This window comes from Nesoenas mayeri, assembly GCF_963082525.1.
Source record: "Nesoenas mayeri genome assembly, chromosome: 4".
Classification (NCBI taxonomy): domain Eukaryota; kingdom Metazoa; phylum Chordata; class Aves; order Columbiformes; family Columbidae; genus Nesoenas; species Nesoenas mayeri.
Genome location: NC_137540.1, coordinates 65,227,647 through 65,251,838, shown reverse-complemented (window position 1 = coordinate 65,251,838; position 24,192 = coordinate 65,227,647). Strand labels below are relative to the sequence as shown.

General features: G+C 37.8%; 1 protein-coding gene across 4 annotated transcripts in view; it reads right to left on the bottom strand.

The window, feature by feature from the left end:
* Positions 1 to 24,192, bottom strand: part of KIAA0232 — a 70,213-nt gene that overhangs the window by 13,938 nt on the left and 32,083 nt on the right. For all 4 annotated transcript variants that reach the window (XR_013922045.1, XM_080343166.1, XM_080343168.1 and 1 more), the window contains exons 3-6: positions 22,109 to 22,246; positions 9,187 to 9,253; positions 7,738 to 7,819; positions 2,899 to 6,196 (exon numbers count right to left, since the gene is read on the bottom strand). Coding sequence is in view for 3 of the 4 variants with exons in the window: in XM_080343166.1 (XP_080199292.1) it covers positions 2,899 to 6,196; positions 7,738 to 7,819; positions 9,187 to 9,253; positions 22,109 to 22,246 (3,585 nt within the window). In the remaining variant the exon portion in view is untranslated. The remainder of the gene's footprint in view (positions 1 to 2,898; positions 6,197 to 7,737; positions 7,820 to 9,186; positions 9,254 to 22,108; positions 22,247 to 24,192) is intronic.

The following is a 24,192-nucleotide window of genomic DNA, read 5'->3' as shown; positions in this document are numbered from 1 at the left end:
TCAATAGAAGCAAGCACAGAAGTTTCACTTAAAAAATCCTTTACAAATATTGATCTATACTGATCAGTCAATTCCATAGCCTCTGCTCAAGTTAAAACTCTTTTTCCCATGCAGGTATATGTGGAGTATCTGGGAAGAATGTTTCTCCTAAACCATTCTAGAATAGGTATTTTATATTGATTTTGTTTATGCTCATGAAAATAATTAATATAACTCTTAAAAAGAAAAAAGTTCATATACAGAAGACATACTTGCATGACATTTGCACTCCTTCCTGCACACAGTATAGTAATCTTTACTGATTAAAGTTTACTTCACAATCAACGTATTAAAATTGTTTTAATGCATAAAAAAACCTCTTATTTTACAGACAGTCTTAACTACAATAACAAATTTAGGTAAATGTTCTCAAGCCAAAAGGCCTGTTGGTGTGCCCACATCATCTTGAGACACACTAGACACAGGCGGCCAGTTAACCCCCTTTTCAGATTTCAGGTTGTAATCAGGCTCCTGAAGCCCCCTAGGAAGAGCTTAATTGCAAACCAAATTGGAGTCTAGACTGTGGAGATGGTTGTTGGCCCTTTGTACTTCTTACTGGCTTATAATTTTGAACGTGTGAAAATGCCTACAAGATCATGTAACCTGAGCAAGTGAAGCCGTTAGTTGTACTAAGGAACTTAAAGCAATAAAACACTAGAGCTTTATGAGCACTATTCAGTACCAAAGGGTTTTTTCAAGCCTCAGAGCTCAAACAAACTATGGAACCACTGTAAACTTATACTAGACATTTGGTACTTTCTTGAATGGATAACTAGTTGATGATGAGAATAAACATCCTCATGGAGAACTAAACATCCAGAAAGGAGATCTGAAAAGGGCTGGAAGGAACTTTGGACCCTTGTTATCACAAATAACTGTATTATACCATTTGTTCATTTGTTATGCCCTACTGCATGATGAACCTCAATTCTGTTTACTCTGGGTAAAAGGCAATTCCCAAATCTATTCTGACTTACAGACTAAGTTTATTCATTTTTTGGTGGCTGTTTTGTCAAGGCTTGGCACAAACCCACAAACTCCCAAACTTCAGAAAAGATTCTGAGCCACTTCATCACCATTAACTTCACAGAGCAGCAGGAGTCAAAAGATGGCTAGAAAAGGCCTGGAAAAGTCAAATTTGATTCTCCTGTGCAAGCAGGAGACATCAACTTATTGACATTGGGAAAAGAAGCTGCAACAGCAACTAATTTAAAGGAAGATCAGAGGATAAATGAAGAAGAAGGAAAATGAGGAACTCTGATTCTGTTCAACAAAAAGGCAGGTAGCTTTAGTTTCAGCAAGAAAAAGGTTAGCTTTCCCATACATGCTTTAGCGTTTCAAACTTGTAATTGAGGAGCATACAGTTACCCAACGCAAGCTGGGTGCAACTCTGCAACTGAAAACAGAAAAAATTCCTCCTAATGTAGATACCACACTGCTGAGTATGTGGAAGCAGAGGCTGATGAGGAAAAGAAAATGTAAGATGCAACTTATAACTATCCAGACATCATCTCTGGGCTGGCTGCAGAAATAATTTTAGAATAGAGACCAAGAACAACCATGTAGTCCAACAGCTTGACCACTTCAGGGCTGAGAAAAAGTTCAAGCATGTTGAGGGCATTGTCCAAATGCCTCTGAAACACTGACAGGCTTGGGGCATCAACCACCTCTCTAGGAAGCCTGTTCAAGAGTCTGACCACCCTCTTGGTAAAGAAATGCTTCCTAATGTCCACTGGATGTCAGATGGAAAAGCTCAGCACCTCCCTCCACACAGTCCCTCCTCAGGAGGTTGTAGAGAGCAATGCGGTCACCCCTCAGCCTCCTTTTCTCCACACAAACCCAGAGACCTCAGCCACCCCTCATGGGGCATTCCTTCCAGCCCTGCCACCAGTTTTGGTGCCCTCCCCCGGAAGTATTCAAGGACCTTCATTGTGCTGGTCAGATATTTCTTGTCAAGAGCAGAGGGAGCTCACAGCAAGAAGAACTTGGATATTTTTGGCTGGAAGGGATTTTTGGTATTCAACATTATTTCATCTATGGCTACAATGACCTGGAAGAAAACTTAGAGCTTAACCCGTAGTTATAGAGAGGCCTCCTTACAGTACTGTGGTAGCAATGGATATTTTACATTCATGTTTTATTTCTTTTTGTTTCTATGCTGACAAGGAACACTTTAATTTCCAGACAATTAAGCCTTTCTACAAATCTTTCTTTCCTGAAGTTTACATCCAACAATTCAACATCTTCTACTTGGAAGTAACTATAATTCATAATGCAAAGACTGACTTCAGATCTTCCTCTTCAAAATTTTAAAATAGGTTTGAATCAAAATCAGTAGTATCTTATTACTCAAACTTTATGCACATTTTAACATATTGCAGGTAAATCAGATAAGCTAAAAACCTAAGATAAACAGATTTTAAAGCCACATGAGTGTACACATGCATATATTTTTAAAGGTATGCAAGATGACACCATAACGCCTAAAGATGGTTAATTTTTCACAGAATCACAGAATGACTGAGGTTCAGAAGTACCTCTGGAGGTCATCATGTCCAGCTCCTCCTGCTCAAGCTGGGCCACCTAGAGCACGTTGCCCAGGATCTTGCCCAGATGTCTTTTGAGTATCTCCACGGATGGAGACTCCACAACCCTCCTGAGCAACCTGTGCCAGAGCTAGGTCACCCTTACAGTGAAAAAAATTTTCCTTATGTTCAGATGGAACCTCCAGTGTTTCTACAAAACTGTATATTTCTAGAGACCTATACAATTACAAATGTTTAAATTGAACTGTCACATGACAAATTGCTGGTTATCAGCCACCAGCTGCAAATTCTGTAATTTTATATATCCACATACCTCTTCAAGCTCTCCTGAAGAAACAGGATTATCCTCGTACGTGGGGAAATGGCACCCTGCTTTACAACTGCAAAACCTGGCAGTCTCCTCACGTGGCTCCACTATTCTGCAGTTGACTTTAGAGCTCTCCATCGCCCTCCCATCTAGAGATTCTTTCATACTGCATTCTAAACAGGGATCTTGGTTTCCTACTGGCAACATCCCAGCCGACTCTTCTTGGGAATCCAGTGATGTTTGCGCACTCTTCTCCATTCCAGACTTTTTTAATCTGGGAAGAAATTTTCCAGATTCGAGCTCTGATTTTCCATAATAATGCCCTTCTTTTTCTGCATCTTCTTCCAGAGGTTTGAGATCTGCTTGTGGATCCTCAAATACATCTACTTGAGAAGACACAGCAATACCTCCCTCATCTTTTTCTGACTCAAATTCTGACTCGCTTCCACCACCTGGAGAAAGTTCAGATGCAGAAATGGGGCGAAAGTGAGTCCTTGGAGAAATCCGTATAGCCCTGTACTGCGTTCGATCAACACCACATATCCTGGGGTGTAAAGCCTCACTGTCTGAATCAGAGCACAGAATTGACTTAGGTTTAAAACTAGGGCTGAAAGACGCAATTCCTTCTGGCTCAAACGAACACTCTACATGAAGAACTTGTGAAAATGGATTGTTCAGGTCAAAGGAAGAGAATGAGTATTCAAGCCCTGGTTCTTCAACTTGAAAGTTACCACAAGCTCCCAGTAAGTCTTCATGGAAGATAAAAGAAAACCCCTTATTTAATCCGTTATCTCCACTCTTTGATTGCTCATTCTGTTCAAATGATACAAATGGCCTCCATAATTGCCTATGACCAGGGGCAAAGCTATTACCTGGAGTCATAAAAACATCTGTACCAGCTATTGTCACTACATCAGAAGCTGCACATTGTAATAAGCTCCCTTTTGAGTGACCAGGTGGCACCACTGCCCATTCTCCATCACTGTTAAATGTTTTGAGCTCCCCATAAACACCACCAAGTATAAAGGAGTTTTCTTTATCCTGGTTAACATCCCATGGTTTTGATGGTGTAGTATAGTCACCACCATCTACTTTCGATAAATCATTGGAGACAAAGGCTCTCTTCTCTAAATTCTCCTTTTGACCTTCCCAAAGATGATATTCTGATCTCTGCACTGCTTTATTGGGCTCCTGCAGGGTTTCAACTTTTGCTTCTGTATCCAAACAGCAGCAATAGTTATTTACATCAGTTGAAAACAATTCATCTTCTATTCCTTCTATTTCTACCATGGCTGCAGAATTTCTGTCTGTCATATTTGTCCAAATATCTTTAATAACCCCTGAGCTGTAGCCATCTCCATGTGGACTGCTTTCACTACACCCTTGTGTAGTTTCATAGTCTTTACTTTCTGCTTTTTGTTCTAGCTGAATACCACAGACAGATTCTAGCTTAGATTTCTTTTTGAAAATCAAAGTGGGCATTTCTCCTAACGTTCTAGCTTGTTGCTGGCAGGTTTCTTCTGGCAAAAAATCTAGAATTTCTTCATCTACATAACTCGAAGACACTCTAGGAACTACATAATTCATATCTTCTGCATTAAATTGCGTGGATTCTTCATATGGAATATTTAAAGTCTCATTGTCTGAACGTGTTTCTTCTGAGTGTGACCATGGACTACAGGTTCTCGTTGAAAGATTGGAACAGTGTTCATTTTCATCAAAGGCACTATTTTTGGTCCATATTAGCAATCTAGACTGTGTTTTCCCAAGAATATTAGCAGTGCTACTAGAATCTGCATTTTCATTTCCCAAGTTGAGTGTTTCAAAAGAAAATGGTAAAACAGAGTTACTGCATTGCACTTCAAACACTGAAAAACAAGAGTTTATACCAGACCCTTCATTAATATCTGAAAAGAGCTCTTGATTGCCAGCAAGCATGTGTGAATTAAGTATTGTGCTGTCTAGGATGGGGGAGAATCTGATCGGAGAATCTCCTCCAAAACTCTCCCCATCTGCATCACCAGAACTAGAAGATGAACAGCACTCCCAAAATTGAGCTAAATTACTAAGGTCTTGCAAGAACCACCCTTCAGCACCAACAGAGCTGGTCGAATCTGTCCATATTGCACTTTCCCCTTGCAACTCCATTCCATCTAACACTATGCAACATTCTGCCTCAAAATCAGTTTTTTCTTTACTCTTTTGTCGAATCATATTTAAAATCCGACTCTCTCCTTGCATCGTTTCTGAGGCACCAGGATCCAACATGGATTGATCAATATCCACTTCATAGAAGTGTGTTAGTTCTGATAGATGAACATCATCTAAATATTTGTCGTCCTCTGGTTGAGAACATATTGAGGTCCCAGCGAGGTCAATATCCTCATTTAGAACTGCAGGCATTTCTACAAAGTGACCATCGATGAAAGTACCTGCTGCGAGGTATGTTTTATGAATATTATTGTTGCTAATACAAAGACCATGCACTGATTCAGACAGCTCTTCTACAGCCTCCGATGTTACGCCACATATATCTTCTCTGTTGCGGTACGTAGTCTCCAGCTTGCTTTTCCTGCTAAGAGGAACGAAGTACTCTGTGATCGGCTCAGTGTACCACAAGGGTTCTTCTTTATATTCCTTTTCGTTTCTGCTGTCTAAATACAAATCTTTTCCATCGCTACCACCAGCTTCTTTTCTTCCGATTTCTTTTAATGGCCTTTTACCTCTTTTGCACAGCTGTTTGACGGACCCGCTGCTACTGCTGCTACTGCTTCCACTGTGGACTTTTCTATCGGCCTTTTCACCAGATTTCACCGCAAGCCTGCTTTGCCCATTACGCCCTTTTTTGTTTCGAACCTCTCTTGTTTTGTGCCTTACTTTAATGCATTTCATTGATGCCTTGTATTCACCTTGATTACCACTAGAACTTGAGCCAGCCTCACTGGATCCAGATGACCAGGAGCGAGGACGCATCTTTCCCTCAGACTTATGTCGAACTTGCTTTTTGTACAGAACAGGCTTCTCTTCAACAGTGTTGTTACTAAACTTGTTTTCTTTCTCATTTTTACTTTTCTTCTGTTGGGTTCTTTCCTGTACAGTGGCAGATGCTTTATTACTTCTGTCTTTAGTAACTTCACTTTCACTATTGCAGTCCTTTGGAGAAGATGTATCCGTGCTAGTTGGTGGAGCAGTGGATGAAGATGAGGAGCTAGAGTAAGAGCATACTTTGGATTTATTCCATACAGTCATAATTTCCTGCAGGCAAACTGGCTTTTCAGAGAGAGGAGGAAATGCTTCATAGTACCTGAAAGCAAAACAAAAAGGTCACACTCGGTAGAACTTCAGACAGGCGTTAAGATTAAGAAGTATTATTAAAGGACATCAAAATACTACCAATCATTGTAAAAAAATAATCTAGTTTGTTCTACACATGCACATGTCAGTTTATGTGAATGATAAAAAGGGCAGATTAAGATAATATTTAGAAGTGTTTATATTAATATATGTTTAAAAACATACTGCCATGTAAAACAATTCCATTTTTAAGGAGTACTAAACTTCACTGTAGACAAAAATTATGGATGCTTAAAGCAGTGAAGGCCTGACTCCAGATATAGTAGATATTGTAGCAATTCACTACAGTCATCTTAAACATGTTTGATTTAGAGTAAAAATGAGGAAGATCTGAATTTCAGTCAGTTCAGTCCCAAATTTCAGTTTTTTAAACTCTCCTTTGTGAAATGGGGCACTACCTGTTAAGTTCTACACAGTTTCATTGTCCATTTATTTTAATAAAAGCTATTGCAAAAAAAGATTCATTCTTAACAGCTTCGTGCAACAGGGACAAGATTAAAATACATTCTGCAACGTCTGAAGTAGTAGGTGTTTGAGAATAAAGAGATTTATACTGAATCACATATATGTCAATGAAAATCTATTAAAAAACATGCAGAAGTAAATTAAGTTAAATGCACATTAGCACAAACAGCTCCTTGAATAAGTATCATCCATTTAGCAACACATCTACTAGACTGTTGCTACCCATGGTTATTATTAAGAGATACAGAAGCAGTCACATCTCCAAGAGAAGTCAGTGATAAAACTCCTGGGTACTTCAGTAACACCGGACTCTGGTTCTTGGTAACTAGTAGACCACTCTGGTTATAAAGAGTTTAAAGGTTATAAGTTTCAATCTCCCATTTCTGGAACAGAAGACAAAAAGTTCTGAACAAGACAGAACAAGGGGTGATGGTTTTAAACTAAATGAGGGGAGATTCAGCCTAGAGATGAAGAAGAAATTCTTTTACAATGAGGGTGGTGAATCCTCGGCCCAGGTTGCCCAGAGAGGTGGTGGATGCTACATCCCTGGAGACATTCCAGGCCAGGTTAGAAGAGGCTCTGAGCAACCTGATCTGGTTGCAGATGTCCTTGCTTATGACAGGGGGGTTGGACTAGATGACCTTTGAAGGTCCCTTCCAACACAAACTATTCTATGAACCCAGGAAACTGATTCTCTCCCTGCAAGTCTAATGTGTCAATTAATGCTGTTTTAAAGGCTTTTCATTTGTCTAGCTGACTTCATCTGAAGGAAACTAAAATACAGTATGGTTTGAGTTCTGCAACAGTCAAAACAAAGCAGTCAGGACTTTGCCAGAAATTAAACTAGCCCATGGTACCAAATATCTGTATTTGAACATACAAGATTAACAAAAGAAGCAGGAAAAAAATGTAATCCTTAATACCCAGAAAACTCCAGATTCCCCCCAGGTTAACTTCACTATGTTAAAATACAGGAATAAAAGGAGAAAAGCATCTTAGATAGTAGTGATAATAAAAAATGCATACATTTCTACTTGATCCTTTGCTGTAGGAGATAAATCAGTCTCAGGAGACAAAGAGCCTTCTAACTTTTTGTGAATCTTCTCCTCTGTTTTGGAAGAAAATTCCAAATGCTTAATAGAAAAATTCAGAAAGCCAGTGTACTTTATAACAGTATTTAACAAAAAGCACAAGGATGTATACCTGTAATAGTAATAAATTTCCATAAAACACTGTAAATAACAGAACAATTTATAGTCTGGTTATTATAAATAAAGAAATTACAAGTTATCACCCAGGATTCAAGTTTTCCACAGTTGCCTTGTTAAGCCCTGCAAATGTCACCAAATGTGACTGGCCAGCAGCTGCATGCAATTTCACGGTTAGCAATTCCTCCACTAGGAGACTTCCTATTCAATTTTTACTTACTTCACACCCAAATTCTAATCTCCTTGCATTGCTACATATAAGAAAATATTTAAACCAAAATCAACTAAATTTAACTAAATATTTTGAGGAACAGTTGCCCACTGAAAGGAAGTAACCCTGCAGTAGCTGCTGTGCTTTGTGTGGAGGTAAAGGCAAATTTCCTGCATGAGAGGTGACTCTAAGGATTCCTAATTCTTTATATTAAAATCTGTAAAATATAAAAAAAAAATGCAGTGAGATACACATTCATTTTACTTTGTTTCATAATAAATAGTCAGCATCACCTTGGCGCAGTAAGGAAGTGTCAAAGCATATCACTATGAAATATTAAGAGACAACTAGAATTACTGTTTAAAAACAGAAAAAGGGAATGGAAACAATCATGTTTTAAGCATGTAAATATTTATCCCTTATTTATTGCTATTTATATTACATAATTTTACTGCTATTGTCAAAGGCTGCTGCTATGTGCCTGAACAAACATCTATGTGTGAATGAACTTTCATTGGAGACATCACAATTTTATATTATGCTCCCTGCCCTAAACTGGACAACATAACGTCCCAATTATCACTCCCCTAGAGCCTGGAAATTTTAAGCACAGCACTCTATGATGGCTACCTGGATGCTTCTCACAGGAATAGCTGTTAATACCACATAACAGTTTCGAGGCCCATCTACTCTTTGCAAATATCAGTACAGAAAAGGAACAGAATAAATACTTTATTTTGATTTATTTTGGTGGGGAAGGGGGATGCTGAATATGGAGTATTCACTAAAAAGGCAGACACAGCTGGATATGAACAGTCACAGCTTTCCATGAGGGAAACTCCATTTGTGAATGGCTATTTCTTAGGTAAACAAAGCATACTAGTACAGAATTGCTTCAGCTATTTGAATGAAATTATTCAAATGTATTTTAAAATTGCACGGCGTGTATTAAAAGCTAATGAATTAACAGCCTGCTCCCCCACTCCTACATCTCAGAATGTTGCACCGCTGAAATATACAATATATGGCCTGAGAGTTTAAAGATGATTTCCTCACCTTGCTTACTCTGAAGGTCTTTCAGTCTGGAGCAAAGCTCCTCCACTAGCGTTTCAATCCCAGAGCTCTGCACAACAAAAACAAAGAGGGGGCAGGGAGGAAAGAAAAAGCAAAAATCAATACTGTAAACATATCTTGTCAGAGATGTATTTTTTTTGGTATGGTAACTACGGGTTAAAAAGCAGCAAAAAATATTACTAGGTATAAATCCATTCCTATAAATACGTTAATTAGGGGTCAAAATGATTCCATGAAACATGTAGATACATTCATTCACCCAGAGGTTTCAAACGACGAGTCACATTGTTGCATTATTGTATATTCAAGTTTTCGCAAACTCTGCAAAAACCGTCACATTTACTGCAGTATATCACTTAGAATTTAGCCAAGAGCCTCATGAGAAAAGTTCAAGAATCAAGTGATCACTAAGATGCATTTTAAAAAGCTAAGCCTGACCTTTTCCCTTGCAGTTTATGCCTCTGGTAACAGGACCATTAAAAGAGTTCTGAAAATCAGGAGTGGAGGTGAAGAGGAGAACAGAATGGAGTCATATACACAGGGGTGGCACGGAGGGAGAGGAAAAGCTTCCACTGCATCTTCATGCAAAACTTATCCCATAGTTTTGCAAGTTTACAATGCCCAGATTTTTATTTTCTAAACATTGTACTGTTTACTCAGGAGAGCAGAGGGGAAAATAAACAGCTTATTCATCTGTAAGTCTTTATTTTCCTTCTTTATTCTTCCACATAAACTTTCCATACACTCGAGCTTCCTTTAAAATCCCATTTCAGTGTTATTCTCACATGCTGCTGCTTTTACCATCTGCCTAGACCTGCAAGCAATTCTGGAGAAAGCAACAGCAGCAGAACGGCAAATTACTGAAAAATAAAGATACATATAAAGTGGTACAATATACAACCAGCCATTCCATAGGAGAAAACCCTATGCTGTTCTAATGGAATAGAAGTTGAATTCCAGTCAGCAAAATACTACATACCAACCTACAGCCTGAAATGACCATTCCTGTTGGAAGGAAAACTAGGTGAGGTGAGTACTGTGTAGATATTTGTGCTCTTAGTATTTCGATGCTCAGGGATCATGTTTGGAGATAAGACTTCGCAATTTCCGTAAGTACAAGCACAAGCAGCGATCCCAGACAAGTGAGGGTGCACGATATCCCTGCACATTACCATACAGCTGGGACCAGTGACGGGGGAGAACTGCGCGGCTTCTTGTATCCTGCTTTCCTCAATATCGACACCAACACCTTGATCCCACCATACTTGGAGATTCCAAGACTTGTATAAACCTCCCAAAAAATTGTCTCACTGGAATTTGACATGATCTTGTGTGCATATAGTAACGGAATATGCATTCTCTCCAAAGATAATGCGGACCAAGTATCAAGTTACAGAAATGCATAAAAGAGAAGTTTGATTTGCTGTGTGACCATGGTGGTATAAAGATTTAATTTTTCCGAGATCTAAGTGTTTCTCCTGTCTCTTCACTACTGAATAGAAATTGCAGAAAAATGTTAATATGTGTTGCTAAAGCACAATAAAATATTATGGAAAAGGGAATACTAATTTATGCGGCGAAACCAGCTTGTTTAACTCTGTCACAAACATACACTTGGAAAATAATATACTGAAGCAATGATTTACATGCTAACTTCTAAATTTTAATTACCTGCAGTCAAGTGAGAAAGCAGTTTTCTACTCCTATCTGCATTGCTGCACTGACGTGCTAAATATAAACCTTTATGCACATACTTAACGGAGGGATGACTTAGCAATATTAAACTTTAGAAGGCATCTTCTCTATCAGTAAACTTACCAACAGAAATTAAATCGTTTGGAAAGAACCGAGCATCACAGTAATATAGACAAAGCTATGTAGTTGTAACAATTGTCACTTTATGCCTATACGGCTCCTGACTCCCCCTCCTCCTCCTCCTCCCAAAAGGGCAGCAGAGGAGGAGCCGGCCTTGTTTTTGCCTCGCTCTCCCAACTGTCTAATCCAACCGACACCTGTAGCAAACGCTCAATATAGATCCACTGCCTTAACTTAATTATAACATGATGTAAAAATATAAAAATCATCCCCCAAACCAAGAACAATACGCTCACCATTACACCGAAGAAGTGAAAACTTTTGGAATCAAACGCTTCATTTCCTGCCGTACCATGAAACTAATACTGGAGTCAGCTGACGGGCTGCACGCTGGCCGGCCCGGCTCGCTCATCGCCCTGGCACTAGCTTAAGAAAAAATGAAAAACAAATAAAAGGGGTGGGGGGGCACCGTTCAGAATGCCAAGTCTCCAGGGACCACTCGCTCAACCTCTTACTGCAGTATATAAAAACAAGCTGCAGAATTAATGCCTCGACGAGATTCAGTTACTGTGTTTTTTCATTGTTTAAGTTAACGTGTTGTAGTCGCAGCAACCCCATTGCCAGATAGTAAGATATTCCAGGCACTGGCTGGGTTCACTAGGACACAGACTGTTAACAAAATGAGGTGATCTGCCTGAACCTCTTTGCTTATGTTCAAATTTAAAAACAGTATCCAAATAGTATAAATACTGGAGTACCTTAAAAACATTTTTCCACATGGAAGTGCCTAAATTATGACTGCTTTTGTAATTCCAACACAAAAGGCTTATATCTCATGGTTATCTGTAAGGCCATTTAAACTACTGACCTAGATTTCTACTAACCCTTTTCTCTTGTTCAAACTACAAAGGGCAGCACATCATTGTTTCAATTTATATTCTTTATTTTGCATAACAAAACTTCCTCTATACCAAACACAATTTGTTCTGTTCTACTGTTTCCAACATATTTCTGTTGCCTTCTCCTGCTTTAACTTACAACCAGTTCCATCAAAAGTTATTCTTTTTGGCTTTTCATCAGCTGGCTGAAGCAAGGGAAGGATTACATAAAGGATAGGTGTTATGTTACTGGCACAGGAGTGTCGGTGCTAACAGATAAATTAAGCTCCTGAACTCACCCAGCATGAACAGGAACAGTCAATCTGACTGCTGGAGTTACAGCACTCTAACAGCCGGTGTCTGGCTTACTGACCAACATGACTCCATTCAGAGCCAAATTAATGTAGTTTTGCATAACGAGGAATGAGAGCAATTAAAAAAACCAAAAAACTAGCAAACGTCATGCACATTTGTGTATATATATAAATATAAATATATATGTAAATTTTTTTACACACATATATATGTAGTGTAAAATCTTAAATAAAAGATCTTTAACATGCTCTTCTTTGGAAGCAGAGCACTCAGAGATGACAAGTGGTAACTCATTAGCTTAAAGCAATGCGATTGCTTTTGCTTATGTTCACACCCCTGTATAGCTGCAGAAAATGTTCTCAGAGTATACTAAATCTATAAATTTAACTACTTCTGAAATATTTTTATAAATTTAAAATAATCAGTTTAATTGTAAACCATGGAAACAAAATGTTATATACATCAAATTCAAATCCACTAAAAGCCGTTGCTTATGTTAACAGTGGGCACTGACTTGCATGTTCTGAGAGTTTTCAGTGAGCAGCTGTGGAACATCAGCTCCCTCCAGATTTTTGACCAACCACTTTAATTCTCGTTGACATTCACCTCTGCTAGTACTTTACTTCTGAACGCTGGAAACAAGCACTGCGCAGTCACCACCCAGGAGATTTAACAAGTTTTGCCTGAATTTGGTCACAAATGTTCATGCAGCACTATTATCTCACGTACTTATTCTATGGAACTCAGGACATCATTAGTCAGCACAATTTTTCATTTTCAGAGCTTTTACCCCTTCCTGTCACCCAGCAATGATGTCTGGTTATAGCTCTTGTATTCCATCCAAGAATTGCCATGCAAATGTGTACTTTGTTCTGCAGATTTGCACATATGCAATAGCCAAAAATTCCAGACCAAAAAAAGGAAAACAAAGTTGTGATAGCCAGTATTTAAGAATGAGCTTTCCACATCTGATATACCAAAAATATATATACAGAAACTGAAAAATTCCATCAGATTATACAGCTCAAAGGGAAGGGCTGTTTTTTGGTGTTTTGTTTTGAGGGGTTTGGTTTTTTTCTTTTTCCTTCTAGCCAATAGCTTCCTTCAGAAGCTTTGAACTGTGTACTGTAAATATTTACTAAATATGGCTTGTTACTTCAGGCCTGTAAGGTATGAGGAAAGTCCCTTGTTCCTCTTTTCAGCATTTTGAGAAGACACAAGCATTACACTTCATTTTACTTCAACAATTAAAATAACAACTCATTTGCTTTTGGGTTTTGAGAGCTTTTTAGCTTGCACTTTTAAAATAAATCCTCATTTCACTTTCCCAGATGCACAGAATTGTTTTGATTGGAAAGAACCTCCGGAGATCATCTAGCCCAGACACCTGCTGAAGCACGATCAGCTAGAGCAGGATACAGACACACTTTTCACAGAATACGAGTTCAAACAATCAACAACTTAAAATAAATCAATATATTCATAGTTTCAACTCATTCTTTTAACAGGTCACAGGACTCTCTGACAGAGATGGCAATCTGGCTGCAGTGTACCAGGCCTGTTTTCTTGGCCCGGAGCCCGTCACCAAGAGCAGGATCAGGTAGCTGTTCTACATGAATCAGCTGTTAAACCACATTAACTGAATAAGGCACAAAATGTGATTCATTGCAACCACACGTCTATTTCTGTACTTTGTAGGATGATGCGAGCTAGATAAAAGTCTAGGTTTTCCTTTTCTAACATTGTGATGCAGTATAACTCATCTGATTACAAGTACTCACAGAAGAAGTGCTCAAGAGAGGGACTAAAAAAAAATAAATCCCTAACCCCAAGATCACTACATAATGCATAAATAAACAAATCAATGAAAACAGCAGCCTCCTTGAGATGTTCAATCAAGGTCAAGTTCAAAGGAATAAAACAAGGTTCCAGTTCGCATTATGGGGTTTTCCTCCAGCATAATAAGGTGGTGACACTACAAAACATTTTAGAGTATGTAATTGTACAACACCTTTTTGACCCTTCAGTAGTGAGAACACAATTAAATCTCTCTCTTTTGACTTGAATATATAATGATTTACAACAAAGGCATTGGACCAGTCAGAAAAACAAATTCTATCTACTAACTTCTCCTTTGGGGTTCACGAGTGCTTGATACATGTAATCTTCAAGAGATGGGTGACCTCAGAATACCCATATCCAAGCAGACAAACCGACGTAATTTCAAAAAAATTTCAAGCAATACAAGAGCACTAGCTTTCCCATAAGGAGTTAAAATACTTTCTTGCAACTCTCTTAGTCCTGTGTTCTGTACTAAAGCAGCATTAGGAAAGGTAAATCACTTATCTAGGATAAGGCTCAGATTTCAGAGCTGTTCTTCACCGCTTCACACCACACATTCTCACAGAGAGAGATAACAGCACATTATTTACTAATTCTAGATTAAAAAGGTCAACTACTAGCTCAAATTAACTTAAACACCTGTCCCTAAATGTAGGTTACTAGAGCAACTAATCTGATTTCTGTTATTAAAAACTTAATTCTTGTAGCTCCCATAGCAGGCTACATTGAGTAAAAAGTTATCCCCCCAAGAAAGGATAATTCCTCTCTAGAAACTATTCTTCTTGATTATTATTCATCGCTTATAAACAAACACCCTGACTTTAAAGCCAGAAACGACTTTACTATCCTTGTAAGCAAGGCTGCTGCAAGATTCCACTTAATCACAGTATTCCAGCTTGAGGATGATGAAATGTTCATATCTGTATTACCAACAAAAGAGCAGAAACTTTTTAAAGTGTGTTCCAACCAATTATGCAAAATTTATGTTCTGCATCGAGTGAAACGCAGAAAGGATGCTTGAAATTTCCTCAGTAGGTAGGTTGACATGTTCACTGAAATCTGCTGGTGCTTATGGTAAGAATTCATAATGGATCCCAGTTCAAATTTTTGATGAAAATGATTGCGGTACATTAAGGAAAATTATAATCAAATAACATTTTTCTATGATGAAACACAAGGCATTATTTAGGAGACCTCTGTAACTAACTTCTCGGCCATTTTCATGGCCATGGTTGTTTATCTATCTGAAAAACCGGGCCTCCTCCTTCCTCCAAGACGTGTACATGCAAACTGACCTTCTGCCCCAGACTCGCCAAACAAGCTGCTGGCAAGAGAACTGCCTGCCCCCTTTATGCTCCCAGTACCACTGGGAGCACATGCAGGGTGAAATAACTTTCAGTCATACCGAACATCGACTTTCAGCCTCCAAGACAAAACGATCTATACTATAGGAGATATTTAAATACAAGATAGACATCATTAATTTACTTTTGCTGGCTTGATATAAAGTTAGGAAGCAAATTCTGTGTAGATTAAGGTCTCAAAAAGAACTTCTCCAGTTTGATATATACTTCTATAGCAAGAAAATCCATATAAAAATTTGAAAAAAATAAAACTTTTGTCAACTTCCGTTAAAGTGACTATTATGCTCAGGGTAGCTGCTTCAGTGACCTGACAAAACGGATATGTGGCACTATGGATATCTATTTAAATGCCAAAGTCATAAGGAAAAATGAATTGATTTACTGTAATTATTTTATTCTATGATGGTTACCTTGGCAAGACAAATTCACTTCAGCTTTCTATATGGTATCTGAAGCTATAAAACACAGGCTAATACAGTCTGCCAAATTCAATACCACACAGCTTACTTAGTATATGAATAGAGAAAGAAGGAAAACCTTTGAAGCCAATGGATTGGATAATACAGAGCCAATACAAATTCTCTCAAACCATTACAAATTAAATTATCATAGAAAAGCCATGACTGGATGGAAATAATAAAACCTGATGGTGCCTTCTCACAGAGGCAGACAAGTGCCAGCAGTCCTGGCTTGATTTTATTTTTCAAAACATACATCTTGTCTAAAATTCTTCTTAGCTCCTGAAAGATTTTAAAATCCTTTCCTAAATAATGCCATGTGTTGTAGGAACAGCTAGTATACCCCTTTGAAGAAGGTCAATTGGGTGCAGCCTAGAAAAAACAGAATATTCACTGGTTTTGTGAACCGTTCGGGCATTTCCTCGAGAAAAAAATCTTAACGATCATCATTGACCACACAGAAATGCTCATGATTGAGCTAGTCAGGATATACACTTCAAGAAGCATTACGGTTGTTTTGGAACCTTAATTTCATGTTTTTGCTTTAATAAATTCAGACCTTTCAACAGAACTTCAGCATTTCATCTTTCTGATTTGTTAAGAAAGCTTTCACAAAACTTGCTTCATTCTTGTACTGTCCTTTACCTTCACATTAGCCGTGTTCACCCTAGCACTCGGTTACCCTCCTAGCAGGGCTTTTGACTAACATTTTTCACTTATTTTTACAAGTCAAAAGAATATTGGGCACTTTCTTTCCAAATCTTTTGTTCATGTCGCTTCCAGTTATATGAAGAATCATAACTAATTGCTTAATCTGGCCTGATTAGGAGCTTATTTATTCAAGTAAGGTTTATGTGCAGAGCTGTAGTAGCTGCATGGAAAGATTGACAGTTCTGTACTTAAAGAAAGATGACAAATGCTAAGAAAACTTCAACAGAATCTTAGTTTAGACACGTCTCATATTTGTGCTGAAAGTAAGGTACACTTGAGATTAAGATTACTGTTTCAGTAGGGCCACACTGGTTCCCCTAAGCACTCCCATTTGATACCAGAACAGTCACATTTCCCCCTCATAATTCAAAGTAAGCAAAGCCAACGCTCCAGATAACAGCATGCCCACACACGATTACATTTCAAATAAATTACTGTCATGAAGTTTCACCAATTATGTTTCAGTGTTGCCTCCAAGCAGTAACTTCTTAGAACAGCGGGATGGAAGGCACTGTTTGCTTCTGTCAACTACATTACAGCAGTGCTCTTTCAAAATTCATTATGGAGTCTATTAACCAAGACTAATTCTAACTTTAACATGTTGTACGCTGTTTCATATGGCAGTCGGCAGATTTTGAGAGTCTGGTTAGCTCAGAAAGGGACCTTAGGATGTGCCTTGAGAGGTCAGTAGCATTAGACACGGGCACGATGTCACTGATGTGCTGCGGAACGGCCTACATTAAGTGTCCACCTATAAGCAGATAATTTTGGAAAAAGTCTGGGAGATGTGTTTTCATCAGTGCATAAAGTAAGATATTACACATACAAAGGAGTCTCCTTTGCTCATTCTTAAAATGCCCTCATACAGTTCAGCAGAATAGAGAGACATCAACTGCTTTAACTGAGACTCTAGCACCATCTTGGGGTGGAATTTCACATGTAGTACTACAAGTGTTCCATGAGTGAGCTAAATAATATAGGAAATGCAACAACACAGCTGAACACCTGCTTACTCTATCGAGCAGTGCAACTTGTAACTGAAAACTAGTCAGTTAAAAGGTACCTAAGTCTGCCTTAAGTAGTAGGCAGGCAACATGAGTAGTTTCAATACTACTATGAAATATACCTACTGAAAAGTCTCACACTTATCAGACTCAACAAGTAACCTCTAATTCCAGTCTTGCTCAAACAGTATCCACCTTGCAAAAATACAACACAGGCAAATTTCTGAACTCTTACTTTTTTACTAAACTTCTGAGTCTCAAAGATATTGCTGTTGTGTTACTGACAAGTTCCATTATGCAAATCCAAAGTAATTTACAGACTTTCAAAATTAAGAGGCTTTAAAAAAAAAAATCTCAGAAACTATACACGAACAAACTGACCTTCTCAATTTTAGGTGTACCAGACAGGAATTAGAAAACAACAAAAACTAACTGAAAAAAAAAAAACAAAAACATTTAATGATGACAAACAGCTGCTTTTACTTAAAACTTGAGGCAGTAATTTCAGGATAAAATTTCTTATTTTCCTCAAAGGACTTTATGTAAGTACTCCCCAGACATAAACAGTTTTGGTTTTTTAATCAACATTTCATTAGAAAGGATACTCCTACTTTGTGAGTTAATTGCACATCAATGTTCTAAAATTTCTTCTACAATTCAGTGGGATAAGAATTAAGATAAAATCTCTACTCAAGGTCAGTATTAACAAGCTCTGTAAAATCTGAACAATTCTTCAGCAGGTATTTGAACTGCTATTTATACTCCATTCAAGTATTTTGGAAAAAATAAACTTCAGATCAGCAGTAAGAATAGAAATGGATTGCTACACTGAAGTATTTGTCTTAAAAGTTCTTCTCACTATCATTCTGTTTTTCTGGCAAGTTGTACCATATTTACATTTTCTGGCTGCAATGAGAGCATCTGCAGCCAAAGACTCAGCAAATATAAACAATGTGAGACACCAAAATGCTTGTCACACAAAAAATACTGTCCTCAGAACATACGTACATCAACAATTTTCATTCTTATGTACACCAGACCGTTTCTGTCAAAATCAGGCCTCCTGTCACAAAAATACTTCATGCACAACATGCATTGCCACTGCAAGACACAGTGATGCACAGCAGCCAAAAGAATGAATCTTCTCTGACGTGTCATACTCCATAACCTAGGAAATGTTTTAGAAATGAACACCAAACTGTAGGCTTTTTGAAGGCAAATATTTGTTTTCTGCACCATAAAATTATAATTAGAATCTTGGGTCTCAGAATAGTGTTTTACAGGATTACTCTTTTTAATAAGAGACAAAAAACTTAATTCAAACAAAACTAAGCTACCAGATAAAGTACTCCCTAAGAATCAATACTATGTAAATGAAAACCCACATGAGATAAGATTTCAGAATAATAATTTCAACTATTAAAGGAAAGACTGACAAAGCAGTGTTTACCGTTATCAAATCAATTTTCATCTAATCTATTTCATTACTTCCTCTCCCCATCAAGTATCTTTTTGAAGTGATCACCCAATCTTAGGGCCTTTGGTTACTGATAGGGGGGAGGAGACAGACTGTCTGAAATTTCTCAATACATTACTGGTTTAAGTAATTAAATATAAACATTAAGATTATGGTACCTGGATCTCTTTCATTTCCTATAACAGTTAGAAAAGTTATTAACCCCCAATACTTTTTCATCCTCTGCACATTTTTCCCCCTAAAATAGATCAGGCTGCAGAATTCTGAAATTTTAACTTGTCTCCTTGTTTTGTTGGGGTTTTTTTGGTTTTGTGTGTGCATACACGTGTGTATATATACTCTCTCTACATACACACACAGGGTAAACATTCTATTTCACTTAAGTATATATAAATAAAATTGTATTTAAGTCTAAATACACTAAGATTTCTTTTGATTACTCCCAGTAATGGAGCTACCTCTACCCCACTTGCTTTGCTCCAATGCTGAGGTTGAAAGAAGGGGTGAGGCTGGAAGAGCAAGTGTTCCATATCCATGTGAGGATACTGGTATTTCTGCGTCCACCTGCTCTGTAAAAGGAGCACAGGACACCAAAAGTGCAAGCAAGCTCTGGAACTGCCCACACAAACTACTGCAAGAAAAAACTGTGAGAACAAAGCTCCTAGTTGACAGATTTATGAAGATCTTAATCCATCTACCTATTCGACACAAAAAGTCTCTAGAGGAAAACATTTTCAGATGATTAAAAAAAAAAATTCAAGTGGCATTTGAAAAGGAAGTATTTATTTGTATCTCAACAATTCTTACTAACACTCCTCACTCACACACCACTAATCATCAATTTTGGCTACAGTTAAGGAGTATTTTTTTGTAGAGATGAAATCATCAACATTGCATGAAGCAGCCTGAATGCCTCAAAAGAAATAGTATTTTAACATTACGTTTCACAGTCCAAAAACCACTGATCCGATTAGCACACAAACATAAGCACAGAAACCAGCCAACCTGGGAAATGTGTTTGAAAAGCAGTAAGGAAAGATACTTTACAATTTACTTGTATCACTAGCATCAAAGCAGGTCCACCTTTTCTCCCAACTCCAGGGTAAAACAACCAAACACATAAATAAATAAGTAAATTTGCATCTCTCTCTTCTGCAATACATGTGTTAAACTACCTACAGAACGGCTTTAAGTAAAAACTTTTTTTTTAAGTGTTCCACTCTGTGTTTGAAAATACGTAACAAAAATTATTACCTACAATTTTGTTAAAGACAACGAATGTGCAAGCTTAATTGTCTGAACATGCACCAGAAGTTAAAACAGCCCCAAAACAGCACAAGTCTACAGGCTGTAGATTATAGGTTAATGTTCAACAATAAAACCTGATAAGGGGGCAGAAGTCAAAGGAGGAAGTTACTTATCCAACCTTTCAGATCACACATCTTTTTATTCTTTCAACGCTCTAGCTGAAGGGTTTCTTCCCTTCTTCTGCTTTAGATTATATGAACTTTCAAGTGGAGGCAGATCAGGGATTATTAATAAATTTTCTTTTTTTTTTAACCGGATTTTTCTATAGAATATAAATTTAGCTCTAAGTGATGCCTCCTTGATTTTCAGCTATGTGAAGATGCATCAATAGAGTGATTTCTAAAGCTAAAAAAAATCATCAGTATTACTGTGGTTTATGCACTAGACTACTACTTTTTGTTGTTCATAAAATGAGCATACAAAGATTGCAATTTCCTCAAAAAAGACATTACTTCTTCATATTTTCTTCATATTTAACTTAACTTTTACAGTAGTCAGAGTGCTGACTTCAATATTCTGTAACTAGGAGAGCAGAGCAAATGACCAACAAAATTATATTTTGCATCACGTTGTTAGGATAAGTAATGGGAAAATGGGAGTTCAGAAATCTCCCTATTAGTCAATTAGCACTTTAGTAACTGAACAAATGGTCAAGTAGCTTCACAGTCAGCCAGTGTAGGGTGGCAATGCTGTGGCAGGTGGTGGTGGTGGCAACAAGCACACAAATCAGCCCCACTTCCTTCGTTATTGGTGGTCAAATCCCTTCCTCGCTCTGGCTGGCACTAGTGCCTCTGCTACAAATCTGACCAGGAAACCTTTCTGTGTTAACATTTCCTCCACCTCAGCCAGGTTCATCTCACAAACTGATTCACTTTCCCAATCCAGTTTTCCACACAACCACACGAATGTTTGCGCAAGCACAAACTGTGGCTAGGAAGCCATATGGAGCAATAACACAACCAGACTGCACAGGCGGGGTAGAGTTTCTTCTTACACTAGTGACAGATCAGAGTCTCTGTAGTTCTGTAAACTAGAAGACAGACTTTCATTTCTGCAGTCTGAGTAATCTCTTTGGAAAACTTTCATTGACCTGTGGTACAGATTATTTTTTCTTTTTAAATATTTCCTTGGATGGCCTCTCCCTTTCTCCACTTTTCTTTTGAGCTACATGGTATCTGCTGCCTCTGGCACTTTCCCTTCAGCCTGCTGCCTTCACCTCTCCTCACCTTCTCCATTCAATGCACTTCCAACTCCACTTCCACTCAATGATATAACGTGCAAAGTGAACACTGGCTACTACTACACATTGCATTTTATTTAGCAATTCTGGATTGCACATAGAGCATGCACAAAGCAAGATGGTTTTCCGCCCAAACATTCCATACCTTGCTGCTTGTACACAATGCAAAGTAAATTTTAAGACATATGTTTATGCAAAGCTTTGTGGTAATTTCAACACTAAGTGGTACATTGCAGCTGTCCCTGACAAGAACAGGTAAGGGGTTACAGAAAGGAAAGCATGACACTACTCGGTACATTTCTTTTGTGAAATCCTGCTGCCATACACAGATTTCATAATTTCCTAAAGAAAAATAAAGAACTCTCAGAGAACTCTTGTGGAACTTGCATTTTAAGAAGCAATTAAATTAAATTATAAGCATCACAAGCTAAATATATCTAACATAAAGAAGGGCATACATTCTTAAGAATCTATTAAATAGTCCAAACTTACTTCATCAGAAGCAGAGCGAAGACACTGGACAGCAGCCTGTTTTTTCATTTCCTCTAGTGTTAGATCAGAGCACTTTTTCTTACTCTTTCCCCATTTCTTGTAAGCTCCCTTTTCCCAGCCCAGGAAGATGTCATTCTCCTAAAATCAAAATAAAGAAATTACATTACTTAAAATACGTTAATATCTCCATAGTACAGCAGAACAGACAGGATGACAAATAACACACTGTTCAAAATAAAAACAACCTCATCCTATCTACTAAAAACTACTTTTTGCCAAATTAAAGATCAATGTGATTACAGAAAACTTGCACTTACTATTCAGAAAAGGACACATATTTTTCACGGGACACAGAGGCTACTCACACTTCACTGCACTATTTTCCAATCGCAAAGCATGTCCTTAAAGATAATCTTAGGGCAAATTTATGATTAAATGTATTACTATAATTTACACAAAATATGTCAGTTTCATTGATCTCTGAATTAATGATGAGAACCGAGTAAGTCAGAGCTAGGATCAAACTAGAGAGAAAGCTAAGCAAGCAAAAGGAAGAAAATGCAATGTTAAACCCCAAAGTCTTCAACTCAGTCTAACAATGAACATCATTACAATTAGAGACAGCGGTGCCTATTTTAAAAAGAATCTGAACTAATTTCAAAAGAAAATTAAACATTGCGGGGTGGGGGTGCTGTCTTCCCATACACATAAGAACATTTAACTAAGAAAAATAAAATCAAAGCAGAACGCTATTGTATTATGTATAATCATCTAAAGATACATCACATCTGTTTTATATGGCTTTTCAGAACTTACAAAATTTTTTATCCAACTTGCTTATTCTTTGCTATCTGTTCACATATATACACTATTTTCTGTCTTCACCTCAAAGAAATATTTTGGCTTCCAGGAAAATAATCTTGAACATGTTTTAATGTACACTAATCTAAATCAGTTTTTCAACATAACCCTTTCAGCCTTTTCAACAGATCTGTTACTGCTTCTAATGAAACCCAGGCTAAGGCCTGCCCTCCTTTAAAACAACTCCTGATTCCTCATGGCTTCAAAACGAAGTAAAAACAAGTAGGCAGAGAAAGAAGTTGTCTCTGCAATCAAAGAAGATGGAAAAAAAGAGGGTGGAGATGGACTAATCAACCTTCAGAAGTAGCCACTGAAATGGCTTCTGTTCATGATTTTACATGACCAAGTCCTTCAGGAAAGAGAAATCTCTTTATTTCTAAAAGTCTTATTTGATCACTAAAACTGAAGAAATTGATTTAGTTCTGGAAGAACAAAAAGCTACCAGTCACTCTGTTTTTCCTTACATGTGTGCAAGATGCCAGTGGTTCATTTAAAACAAGACATTTGAACATGGTACCGTTCTGCTAACCGAAGTTTATAAACTGATGAGACCCACCTATGGCCCACCTGCTTCCAAAGCCCGTCCTGCTCACCCACATGGCACAATTACAAATGAAGAAACCCAGACCCACTTGCAATACATTACCCAAAATGAGAATCTAGGCACACCAGCAAATGCGCACCAGGTTAATCTCATGTATTCTGCTCTTAGGTGGGAAGTTGACTCAGACAACAACATCTTTACTATAAAATAACATTACCAAGATGCTATATATTACAGTACTTTGTTTTATCTCTGCCAACAAAGCTTTGCTTTGCACTGGTACGCTGAAGCTAATCTCTGGCCTCATGTGCTGGCAGTCTGGCAGCAGAGCAGTGAGAACAACTGCACTTAGAGAAATGTATAAAGCATTTCATCAGAACCACACCAAATCAATTAGAAGGAACAAAAAAAAAGAAACACAAAACCAAAACCACCCCACCCCACCAAAAAACACACCACAGTAGAACAGCCAAGAAAAAATAAAATGTCATATACCCTAGCAAGTGAATTTGTAGAACTTGATGTGACACACAAACTAAGTGGAATTCTGCTTTTATGATGACTAAATTGATAATAAAAAAGTCAATCCAGTGGTTTTAAATGGTTTAAATTAATCTCTTCCTTTCTGTCACACTTTTTTTTCCTTTGTCTCCAGTAGTCAGGAGCTTCTTAATAGGTT